Source organism: Lontra canadensis, unplaced genomic scaffold (genome assembly GCF_010015895.1).
Source record: "Lontra canadensis isolate GAN:19392208 unplaced genomic scaffold, GSC_riverotter_1.0 scaffold45, whole genome shotgun sequence".
NCBI lineage: Eukaryota > Metazoa > Chordata > Mammalia > Carnivora > Mustelidae > Lontra > Lontra canadensis.
The window spans coordinates 11,872,521-11,884,799 of record NW_022631039.1 but is presented as its reverse complement, the minus strand read 5'-3'; the positions used below and the strand labels follow the sequence as shown (position 1 = coordinate 11,884,799).

Sequence of the window (12,279 nt, the reverse complement as noted above, 5' to 3'; positions counted from 1 at the left end):
CTATGGCTCATTTGACCTCACAGCTCTACGCTGTTCATTGCATGAAGACACCACCATCTATCCATTCCCCCATTTATGGGTTTGTGGGTTATTTCAAGCTTTAAGCTATTACAAAATGCTTCTCCGAACACTCCTGTATGTGTCTCCTGGTGATCCATGGAACAGAGTCTCTAGGAGAGTGCTTCTGACTCTTCTGACACCAGGGCATATGTAGAAAATGCCATTTACATGCACACTGGAGGAAAACTGGAGCCGTGTAGTGCTCTGGAGGCAGCTGCAGAGGGGGCCCGCAGAAAGGCACCTTTAAGGTTCGGGGACCAGTAAAAGGAACCACAGCAATGCCCCACAGCCTGGTGGTAGAGACATGCACGAGCAGGCCATCGGGGCTGGTTAACTTGAAACTGTCTCCCAAGGGGCAGAGAGCACTTCCCACTTTCACAGTCCCGTGTTAGAGCTCCCTCGGCTCCCCCTCATCCACAAGCCCGCATGTTGTCAGACTGACGTTCTGTAGGACCAATTGCTATGGTCTTAATTCAGGTTTCCTCACCGCTACGGAGATGGGGCATCTTTCTGTGCTGACTGCATTCCTAGCTCCTCTTCTGAGAAGCCTATGTACTTCTCTTGCCCATGTTTTACTGGGGAGTTTCATCTTGAACAGACTGTTTCTGGCACCCTTGATACAGTCCAGATACAGTAATCATTTCGCAGCTTTATGTTCTACCATCTCCCTGCGCAGGCTTGTTTTTCATTTTTCACTCTTCATTATTTATTACAATTAAGAGATTCTGTGCATCAATCTTTAATAGTTTCAGTCATTTTTTGGCATCTTTTTTAGGAAACTCTTCTCTATGCTATTTGTCATTGAATAAAATCTGTTTTGTAATCAGAGACTATGCTCTATGAATCTGACATTCTGTAATATGTGGAGTCTTATTTTCTGATCAAGCAGGAGGCTAATTTTTGCACACGTCCAGGGCTTGAGAATGATACACACTTTCCAATAGTTGGCTGGAAGGTACTCTAATAGATGTCCAATAGATCAGGGATGACCAATGCCAGCCGGTGGGGAATGGGTAACAAATCCAGCCCCGGCCATCTGTGTACATATTGTGGCCGCTTGCACTCCACAAAGCCAGGGTTAAGTAGTTGAGATGGAGACCATATGGCGTCACAAAGCTGAAAATATTTACTATCAAGCCCTTTATAGGAGCTTGCCAACCTCTCATGTTCAAAACTGTTACCCCTGTCCTTTTTTTTTTTTTTTTTTGTCTGCTTGGTATCAATTAATGGAAGAGCTGTTCTAAAATCTTTTATGACAATGATACTTTGGCAATTTCTGCTAATCCTCACTTGTTATGTTACTTTATGTTGAGGCTCATTTATTGGGCACAAATAAGTTTCAAATTGTTCCATGTTCATGGTATATCATTTATTCTACCACTAGAGCAGTGGTCACTTTTTGTCCCTAGTTGTTATCTGCTCTGAAATCTGCCTGGGTGACATTGTCACTCTACCAGTTTCTCTTCCTTAGCATGTATTATTTCCATTCTTTTATATCTTAACTTTTGGATGTGTCTCTCGTAAGTAGCATACAGCTGCACTCAGTTATTCCATAGAATCCAAAGTGCTCTTCTTAGAGAGTCTGGTCCATTTGTTATGTATAGTGACCTACACTCGGTTTCATTTCCACCCTCTTAGACTATATTTTCTTTTTACCTATTTTTTCCTATGCTCTGCCCCCCCATTTTTCTTGCCTTTTTAAGAAAAAATTATTTATTTATTTGTCAGAGAGAGAGCGAGCGAGCAAGCACGCACAAGCAGGCAGAGGCAGAGAGAGAGCAGGATCCCCACTGAGCAAGGAGCCCGATGCAGGACTCGATCCCATGACCCTAGGATCATGACCTGAACCGAAGGCAGAGGCTTAACCAACTGAGCCACCCAGGCATCCCTTGCCTTCTTTTGATTAAAATTTTTGCTCCATTTTTTTTACCTTATGAAGTTTCAATGCTTTCACATGTTCCCCTAGCATTATAACATGAATTCTACACTTAATAAAGTCAAAAATTTCATCAGTGTCTTTACCCTCCTCTGCAACAATGTAAGAGCAACTGAACTTTTTTTTTTTTTTTTTTTTTTGAGAGAGAGAGAAATGCAGCAGAGGGAAGGGCAGAGGGAGAGGGAGAAGCCGACTCCCTGTTGAGCACAGAGCCTGACATGGTGTTTGATCCAGGGACTCCAGGATCATCATGACCTGAGCCTAACTAAGGCAGACACTTAACCAACTGAGCCCCCCAGGCATCCCAAGCATCTGAACTCTTTTTGTCAGATTTAAACCCCTTTGCTTGCTTCTTTATTTTTATTGTGTTTTCAATGGAGAAATACATCATCTGTTTGCAAAATAGCGCTTGAAAAATACAAGGGGTACAGGTTTTATAAAACAAAGCCAACTCCAGTCATGAGACACTATGTATGTACATCATGTGAAAAACTCATCTGATATTCAGTTAATGAAAACTAGAAAGCTCCAAGTTTCCAATGTGGTTAAACAAGTAGAGTTACATAAAACACTTAATAAACTACTTTTTCCACCAACGTGTAAACAAAATGACAAGACTACATTTGTGCCTGGCAATTCCAGCCAGACCCCACAGGTCTCGTGCACACTTCACCTGACTTACTGTGGCGGAAGGGCAAGGTGACTGCATGGGGCAAAGATGTGGGCAACAGGAACACTATGTACTTGACATCACAAAGTAGGGGTGAAAACAAAGCCTCAATTACTGCAGAGCCTAAAAGGAAGAAGACTATACTCCAACTTTGGAAAGTTAATCTAGAAAGATAGAGAAAGGGCTTAAGAAATAAATTACGGTTTCACATGAAAAATGCACGTGTGGTAGAAGGGCAGGAATTAGGACCAGGCTAACCAGAAAAACTGTCAGGCTCACTGTGTCCAAATTAAGACAGAACTTCAATTCATCTACATCTGCTGCCATTCACGTGTCCTAAACATGGACGTCCTGCCACTTAGTTATGAGTAGTCTTTTTTTTTTTTTTAAAGGAAGACATTCCTAATCTCTTGTAGAATAAAACAAAAACCAGAAGCTACTAGATAGCAAGTGCTTGCTAGGAACTATTTTGTATGTTTCCGCATATAAAATTTGCTGATAAATTTTAGCGATTCCTTTAAAAATAAAAATTGGTTTAAATATTTTGGAGAAGAGGCCTTTTTGCTACAGGTTTAAACTGGAAATTAGCTTTACTGTGAGCAGATACTCTGTGGGGCATACAAAATTTCTCCTCTGTATAGGTCAAACAGCCATCCAAGACCAATAACGGTTTCCCAATTCATTACTTTCAGTAAAGCTTTCATGAAATATTAGCCATGGAATCAAAATCCAGTGTTTTGAACCATGTGGCCACAGGATTGTGGGTTTCACATCATGGTTAAGAATACATTAGCATTCTGGGGGGTTTTTTAGGACTCTTTCATACAAGCATACCTCGTACATACAAGCAAAGAGAAGGGAGGGGAAGTAAAAGTTTTTTTGTTTAGGACAAATGCTTAAGGACACAAGAATATGGAGCTCTGTTAGCTCTGAGACAGTATTTGCTGTGTGACTGCTGATTGTATGCACTCTAAAGCAATTCCACAGATAAAACCAACATATTATTTCTTGATGGCGTCCCGGCAAAACCAAAGACTTACTGATCACTGTTTCAGTGTCAGATATATACCCAATGAACTGACATTTCATTTTAAAGGGTTAAAGCTACGTCATGGGGACCAAGCTAAATGGATGTTTGTGCTTTTTCTGGAGTTTAGTACATACTGCACAAGGGCATCCAGTTTGACAGTTAATAATGAAGAAAACTCTTTAGGAAAAAAACTAAAACTCATCAAGCTGAAAACCTTAAAATTACTTCTACTTTCTAATAAAAATATACATAAAGTGCATCATCAGTGTAAGGAATTCCAAAACCAGTTTGTATTGCAAATTTTCCCCAACAATGCATCAAACATAAATCCAGTCCAGATGTCAGGCATGGGTACAAATATATCTGGAGGGCTTTTTCTCTTGTTTTTCTCTTTATGGGCAGTCGTCCTTTAAAACAGTTACTGTAACCGCTGCTGACGCATTTGTAGTAGTACTTCTAGCATCATATACTAACCTGGACCTCTGATCAAGATTAGCCAAGTAAGGGAAGTTACCAAGTAAGGCTAAATCTAGCTTGAGTCAAATCTAGTTTGGTACCCTTCATTCTCCTCCTTTAGCATTTGAAAACAACAGGTTGAGTTGGCAGATATAGTTTATGGACCTTCGAGGTTGTTTGTATCAGTTCAATCTGTCTTCCCGAATTCTTAGTAATAGGATTTGCAGGGAGAGCTGGGATATTAGAAAGTTCTGTACTGGATGTTTGCCACAAGGCCAGCCACTGTCGGAGTAGTTTCTAATGGAGCTGTACTTGTCTCTTTATGAGACTGTTCCTCTTCTTTTAGTTTCCTTGGTCCTTTATGAGGTAAGAATGCCGACTAGATGCCCACAATAGGATTAGCTATGTTTGTCGCAGTGCTCCCTGAAGGCCTGGGTGGATGGTTTACCAGACATGTTGAAGAAACAACTCTGGCAACTGTGGTCTTTGGTGGTGGAAGGAGGGCTGGCTGTGAGGCAATCTGAGGAATGCTTTCGCTTGACACACCCCCTAAGCTTTCGCTGGGAGTCCCTTGTTGCAAGGAAACTTCAGTAACTTGTACGGCGGTCACAGATGCTGCCATTACAGCAGGAGCAGGACTGTTTCTGCCCTGAGAGCTGCCAGTCACTGGGCCAGTCTTCATAGTGCCAGCAGGTAAAGGCACAGACATGCTGTCTTCGCTGTCTGTAGACAAGTCAAGGCTGCTGTCACTCAAAGCTGTTAAAGTGACACCTTCTGTTGAATGGGTTTTCCGTTTCTGAAGCACATGATTAGGCAGTAGTTGATGAAGTTCCTTTCTTCTTAAATGCATTGCAGCAATTTTCATATCCATCTCAAACATCTTGCTATTTATTGCTTGCCTATAAACTGTATCTGTGAAAGACTGGATATCATAGGTGAGATCAATACTGAGAACGTCAGAGTTTTCTGGCCTTTTTAACACTAACCCAATCACCCACATTGTACGAAATTGTTCCTTGTCAGGATTTTCTTTAGGTGCCGGAAACGACTGAGGATTCACATGCGCCAGAGTAATAAATTCATTCTTCTCCAAGCTTCCAACCAGGATACGGATTTTTGACTCCACCAAGCCCACCCATTCTAGATGTTGTTTTTCTGTTGGTGCACTTGCTAGGAGTACAATATAATGCTTGTACTTTTGAAAGAAGCTTGGAGCTTCAAAAAGCTTGGACCACTCTGCCTTACTCAGCAAAATTTCATGTGTGATAGCAAGCCCTTGTTTAAACTCCTCAATCATGACCATCCTCGTTGAAACAGACACATTGTATGTGGAGTTCTGCTGTGGGTACGCTGGTGTGATTATGGGCATAAGATGGTACCTATCACTGGGATTTACTCTTGGGTCCCATACAGGCAAATTAAGATTCCGCTCTTCAGGCTCTTTCAGTAGCACTGGATTTGGCCATTCCCATTCAGAAAATACCAAGAAAAACTTACGAACAAGAGTTGATGCTATTGCATTTGGGTAGAGCTGGCAAGTTCTCGCTACCAGCATGGCCCAAGAAACACCTCCCAGGAATCCTAATATATTGGAATAGATCTTGTGGCATTTGGCCCACAGTTTGATGGCTCTGAGAGTTAACCTGAAGTTGTCAATGTTTGGAACTAGATGTAAAATTTCATCTGTCACTCGGCAACCGTTAAGACTTCTTATGCATCTAATATCTAAGTTTTTAAGCAGACTGTCATCTCTTAGGTCCAAATCTTCTGGAATAGTCTGCAGTGCCAGCCTTGCAAACAAAATATCAATCTCTATACCATCAAAACACAGTTTAATAACTGGTACAAAGGCCTCCTCAACAGCCCTTAAATCTTTTACTTCTTCGTGTAGTTTCAATTTGTCATAGAATGAGGTGAAAAAGTCACTTCGATCAACATGTCTTGGCGCAACGCACAGCGCATCAATGTCAGCGCCTTTCGTGTGTACTCCTAATCTGTAAGAGCCAAACGTAAAGATTTTCCCTCCAACATTTTCAATTACAGCTTGTGGAAGGCTCTTGCTTTCACTGATTTCTCGTATCCATTCCTTTACCAGATTATTTAATTTTTCCAAAATTAAAATCCTGCGCTGCAGTTCCTCTTCCTCTTCAAAAACCCCAAAGGGCTTCAGGGTTTCAATTAACTTCTGGGTAAGTACGCAGTCAGTCTCCTTGGGGGCTGCTAAGCTGATGGGGGAGGAGATGCCATAGCGCTTGGGCGGCGGCGGTGTCTGTTGTGATCCCGGGGTTGTCACCGGAAACGGCATCATCTCTAGCGCCGGCCCTGCCACGCCACGTCCCCCGCCACAGCGACCTCCACGGCCGCTGCCCGGGTCATGATCCGCTGAGGCGGGAGGGGCGGGGCTCCTACCAACCCAGGTCCAACCCGCTCCCGCACCACTCCCGCCGCTTCAAGCGCCTCCCTGCAGTCCCCTCGGCCCCAACATGGCGCCCGGGCCCTCAGAGCGGCGTTCTAGAACGGCCACGCACACCACGTATGCCACGGCGCATGCGTGCCGTGAGGAGCCTCACGGGAGTTGTAGTTTCCGAGGTTCCGCCGTAAAACTCCCGACAGGTGTAGGTGGTCAGGGGTACGCCTCGCTCTTGGCTTCATCCATACTGGTTACACACCCCTACCGTCCAGTCCCTTGATCACCGTTTTCCCATACACCTCAGATCGTCTTCCTCTCCAGGGGCAGCTTCGGGTGGCCTTTGACCTCAGGTGCATCCTTCAGAAGCCCCTCACAGTGAGGGTCTGCGGTGCAAAGCACCTGCGTTGCATCCTCCACCGCCAGGTGCCTGGCCGGTGGTGTAGCTGGGTCTGCAAATCCGGGCTGACAGTTCTGTTCTTCCCAGCTGCCGCCTCTGGTTTCTACGGTCTCTGTTGAGAACTGCGCAGTCTGGCTGACCTGCTCCCCTGTCCTTTCCTCTGGCAGCTGCAAAAATCCTCTGTGCCCTCAGTGACCTGCGGTGTGACCACCACTAGGTGTCAAGGGGCACACGTGATTTCTGAATCATAAGATTCGTGCTTTTCATTCCATGAGCTCAGGAAGAAACTCAGGCATGTCCTTAGAATATGCTCCCCACACTGTTCTCTTGATTCTCTTCATGTGGACATGCGATAAACTTTCTCATTGGGTTCTCCATGTCTCTTACCTCCTGTTTCCTCCTAGGTGGTGATCAATTCTCCAGTTGTTGTAGTTAGTCTGCTGTTTAAGCCATCATGGAAGCATCTATTTAAGTACTTAGATTTTTAATTACTGGAAGCATTATCTTGTTCTTTTCCACATCTTCTCTCTTTGGAAGACATTCTATTACTTCCTGTTTCCTTTCTACCTTTTATTCAGTAAACATTTCAAACTTACTTATTATTCTATAACTAGTTATAACTATTACTAATGGTCCCAATTCTTAATACTCTTAAGTATTAATTCTTAATACTCTTGAGAATCTGAGTCTAGCTTATTTTCTATGGACTCAGGCATTGCTTCAGGGGTCTTATAATTTTTGGATCGTGATCTCATCTCTGGTGAGTCTAGGGATGCCTGTGTGGATGTCCTTCCAAAGAGGAATTGTTTCGTCCCTATCAGATGTCCTTGTATGCTATCAAATTGTATGCTGTAATTGAATTCCTTTTCCAAGGACTAGCCAGATCACCTGAGTAGTGTGATTCTGAATCCCAAACATGCGTTAAAGGAAGAGTGGTTTTTGATTCTAGGGAAGAGTTTTCCCCACCCAGAGCCCAGATCCAGAAGGAGAACTCTCTGTCACTCCTTTCACCAGCTATCAGATTCTTCCTCTCCCATCTTCTCACTCATTGTGTCGCCCTTCAAGAGTTGCAACCATATCCAGGGGTTTCAGTTCCCACTCCCTGCCTCTTTAGGTCCTGAAGCTCTAGGTCTCTTTTTTTTTTTTTAAGATTTTATTTATTTTATTTAACAGATAGAGATCACAAGTAGGCAGAGAGGCAGGCAGAGAGAGAGAGAGAGAGAGAGAGAGAGAGAGGAGGAAGCAGGCTCCCTGCTGAGCAGAGAGCCCAATGCGGGGCTCAATCCCAGGACCCTGGGATCACAACCTGAGCCAAAGGCAGAGGCTTTAACCCACTGAGCCACCCAGGCACCCCTCTAGGTCTCTTTCTAGGGCAGCTGTTAAAGTTTCTTGATTGCAAAGACTGGCAAATGCCTCCAGAACAATCATAACATAGAGAGCCAGCTAAGATTCTGAGGTTTCAAAGTACCTCTTTTTGGTTTCTTTTCACCCCTGCCGATTTACTTTATTTTCTTGGGTACTCAGCTATGCATCTTAAAGGAGATTCTTTTATATTTCAACCAATACTTCCAGGTACTTTATATAGAAAGATTTTCTAGGGTAAGTAATCCCAACATATTGCAAGAAACAGAAGTACCTATTTTTCCACCCATTTCAATATAGTTTGCATGCTCAACATTCCAGCAACACAGCTATCAGTAAGGTCTTTGGTGACTTCCACGTTGCTTAATCCAATGGGTCCAACCATCTGCATCTTTTTTGACCTATAGTAGCCTCTCCTTGGCCTCCATGGCACCACGCTCTTTGTGCTGTCATGTATATCCTGAGCCTCCCCTCAGCCTAATTTGCTGATTGCCCCTCCATTACCTAGCCTCTAAAGTTGGTGTTTCTCTCATTTCGATATTAAGCTCTCATTTCTCCTTATTGTATGTACATTCACTACCTCGATCTCTATTTTCACAGCTTTTTTTTTAAGATTTTACTTATTTATTTGACAGAGAGAGAGAGATTACAAGTAGGCAGAGCAGCAGGCAGAGAGAGAGGGAGAAGCAGGCTCCCTGCTGAGCAGAGAGCCAGATGCAGGGCTCGATCCCAGGAACCTGAGACCATGACCTGAGCTGAAGGCAGAGGCTTTAACCCACTGAGCCACCCAGGAGCCCCTATTTTCACAGCTTTAAATATCACCTATTTACAGCTTAATTTAAGCCTCTGTAACAGACCCTTTTTAAAGATTATATATACACACACATACATACGTATGTATGTATGTATATGAGAGAAAGCACGCACACGCACGAGAGAGGACAGGGGAGAGGGGCAGAGTGAAAGGGAGAGAATCCCAAACAGACTCCACCTGAGCACACAGAGAGCCCCATACAGGGCTCAATCTCACAACCCTGAGATCATGACCTGAGCTGAAACCAAAAGACGTACACCTAACCGACTGAGCCATCCAGATGCCGCATGACAGACTGTCTTCTGAGCTCCAGATCTGTATTCTGACTTCCTGTCTACCACCTCCATTGAACATCTGAAACTTAACCTAGTCCAAAGAGAGCTCTTACTCCTTCCTCCATAATTTCTCTCTCAGTCACCAGTTTAGTAAATGGCATCTCCACCACCCCCCACAAATGCGCATGCCAGCAACTGGGGAGTCGTTCTCAACACCTCCCTCTTTCTCAAACTCACCATCCAGTTCATTTACAAATATTGTTGATTCTGCCTCCAGAATATATTTGGGGTTCATACACTTCTACCTGTTCTCTCACAACTCTACTTGAGGTCACCATCAACTCTCATCTAGACTCCTATAATAACCTAATTAACTGCCTACTGACTTTTCCAAGTATTTTCTACTAGGAGCCAGAGTGGTGTTTTAACCCCTTCAGTGGCCTCCCATTATACTTAGTCTAAAATCTAAGATACCCAACAACTCAGGTTGGTCTTCCCCTGACCATCTCTCCAGCCTCAATGTCCACAGCTTCCCCCCATGCTCCAGCCACATGGCCTTCTTCCAGTGCTGAAGGCACTAAAGGCAGTGCCTTGCCTTTGCTTCACTGTCTCTCATCCCTGAGTCTGCACACAATGCTCTTCCCCCCACCCAGAAAGCTCTTCTGGCTCCACAGGTGTCCACTACTCTTCACCTGGTTAACATGTTGTCATTCTTGAGACTGGCTTAAAATTTACCTCCTCAGAGAGAATTTTCCTAACCTTCACGTTCGACTAGCACATGTGCTTTTCTTCCACAGCACTGACCACAGTTTGTAATTATGTTTTCCATGTGATTGTTTCTTTGCCTTTGCTTCCCACTAGACTCTCCGCTCCATGAGAACATGATCTATTTGTTTTTTCCCTGCTATCTATATATATACCCGGTCAGGCACCAATGGAAGTAGCACTCAGCAAATATTCGCTGACTAATGAATGAGCACGAAAAAGAAAATTCTTTCTCCTTTGAGTCACTGGTAATCAACATCCAGAAGACTCATTTCTTGGATTTTGATTAGGTAGAGGTCAGTTTCCGATCTACATGTTGCAACCTAATTCATTTTGGGGCTCAGTTCGCAGCTACTCATCCCAGTTGGCTACAGGGAGTTCCTGTGGCCTCATGACTCCAGCATCCCACACTATAGCACCTTTAGATGAGGGAGGTGTCCGTGGGTCAGGGGTTCATACTCAGTGCCTGAGCATGGGGAAGGGCCACACAAGGAAGTACACCACGGTCACAGCAGCCTCTCTGGAGAAGCTGGGGTCCAGCAGTGCTTACTAGGAAACCAAGTAGATGTGTCTATAAGCCAGAAGTTCTGTTTCTGGAGAATACCATCCGAGAACTCTGGACGGACCCTTAAGAGGGTGGATGTGCCACTGTTTGTAGTAGGATGAAGCTGGATGCAACCTGAGTGCCTGTGATTTGGGGAATAGATAATGTGGTGTATGTAAATACATGTAAATGATGGAAAACTATGCCTCCGTCAAAAGCGACAAACTGAAATTTACAGCACCACAGGAAGATATTAATCTTATCAGGTAGTGTCCTTAAAAGTTTAAACTCTGATAGGACACCTGGGTGGCTCAGTGGGTTAAGCCTCTGCCTTCAACTCGGGTCACGGTCTCAGGGTCCCAGGATCAAACCCCACATCAGGCTCTCTGCTTTCTCTTTCTCTGCCTGCCTCTCTGCCTACTTGTGATCTCTGTCTGTCACATAAATAAATAAAATCTTTAAAAAAAAAAGTTTAAACTTTGATATAGTCAAATCCATCTACCTTTTCCCCTTGCGGTTTGTGCCTTTTAAGCACAAAGTCTTTTCTTCTTTCAGCTGAGGCCAATTATCCAAACACCAATTACAAAATCCTTTCCCCACTACCTAGGAGGCAATCTACATTGCACCAAATTCCCATTGGGTCAATCAACATAGGTCTGCCTCTGCCTTCTCTGTCCTGTACCTCCCATCTGCTTGGACATCCTGCCCCTAAACCACATGTCTTAATTACCATGGTTTTAAAACACGTCTCAGAGCTGAGGAGGTCAATCTACCCTACCCATGCTCATCTTGTTCAAACCTATCTTGGGCATCTGAGAACCAGGCTCCTTTCACAAAGATGGACTCAGTCTATGCAAGGACAGCACAGCAAAGAAGGTGAACTTGGGCCTCACTTACTGCTTTCACTCCATACGCATCCGAACATGTGTTCAAGATCTCTGGAGATGTTTCTGCCACTACAACCATCAGAAGGAAAAAAAGGAGTTGACTAGCATTCTCTGTTTATTATTATCTAAAACCAGTAAGAGACACTATGCTATATGATTTGAATATATCCCCCGCAATCTTTCCCCAAAATTATAAGACGCTTTTGGGAACCAACAGATACCAACCTGCTTTAAATGTTAATAAAACAAAGTTGTTATAGTATGTTAATACTTCTTGGATATGCTTTGCATGGTTGGCTGGACTAAATGAGGTTTCTCTTTCCATTTAACCAGATTCAAAATTTTGGTTTTATGTCTACCCGTTTCAAGACAACTTTAAAGAGGTTGATCTGCTTTGCTGCAATTTGGTACAACCCAGAAGGGATCAAGAACCAGTGGATTTGTTATACTAGGCACAAATGCTGGCTAATGGATTTTTTTTTTTAAACATACTTCTTCCAGAATTTTAAAATCAATTTCGGTAAAACTATAAAGAGGTTTTAGAAAATATGAGTTAAATGCTATTTATAAAATCACTAGTTACTAGTGACAAGCAATTATCACCCCCTCTCACTATGTGAGCATCCCAGTTGGGGGCCAAACATGAAGAAAGATGAGGAACTGTGGATCTGAG

General features: G+C 43.6%; 2 protein-coding genes across 4 annotated transcripts in view; both read right to left on the bottom strand.

Moving 5' to 3' along the window:
• Positions 1-12,279, bottom strand: part of RADIL (Rap associating with DIL domain) — a 66,859-nt gene that overhangs the window by 45,100 nt on the left and 9,480 nt on the right. The window lies entirely within an intron of this gene.
• Positions 4,504-6,499, bottom strand: PAPOLB (poly(A) polymerase beta). The gene has a single exon (XM_032872770.1). It carries the CDS (start codon positions 6,458-6,460, stop codon positions 4,532-4,534), a length of 1,929 nt encoding a protein of 642 aa, XP_032728661.1. The 5' UTR covers positions 6,461-6,499; the 3' UTR covers positions 4,504-4,531.

Bases quoted from the DNA above. Each gene is read 5' to 3' on its own strand.
- PAPOLB (XM_032872770.1), bottom strand. From the start codon at position 6,460: ATGATGCCGTTTCCGGTGACAACCCCGGGATCACAACAGACACCGCCG.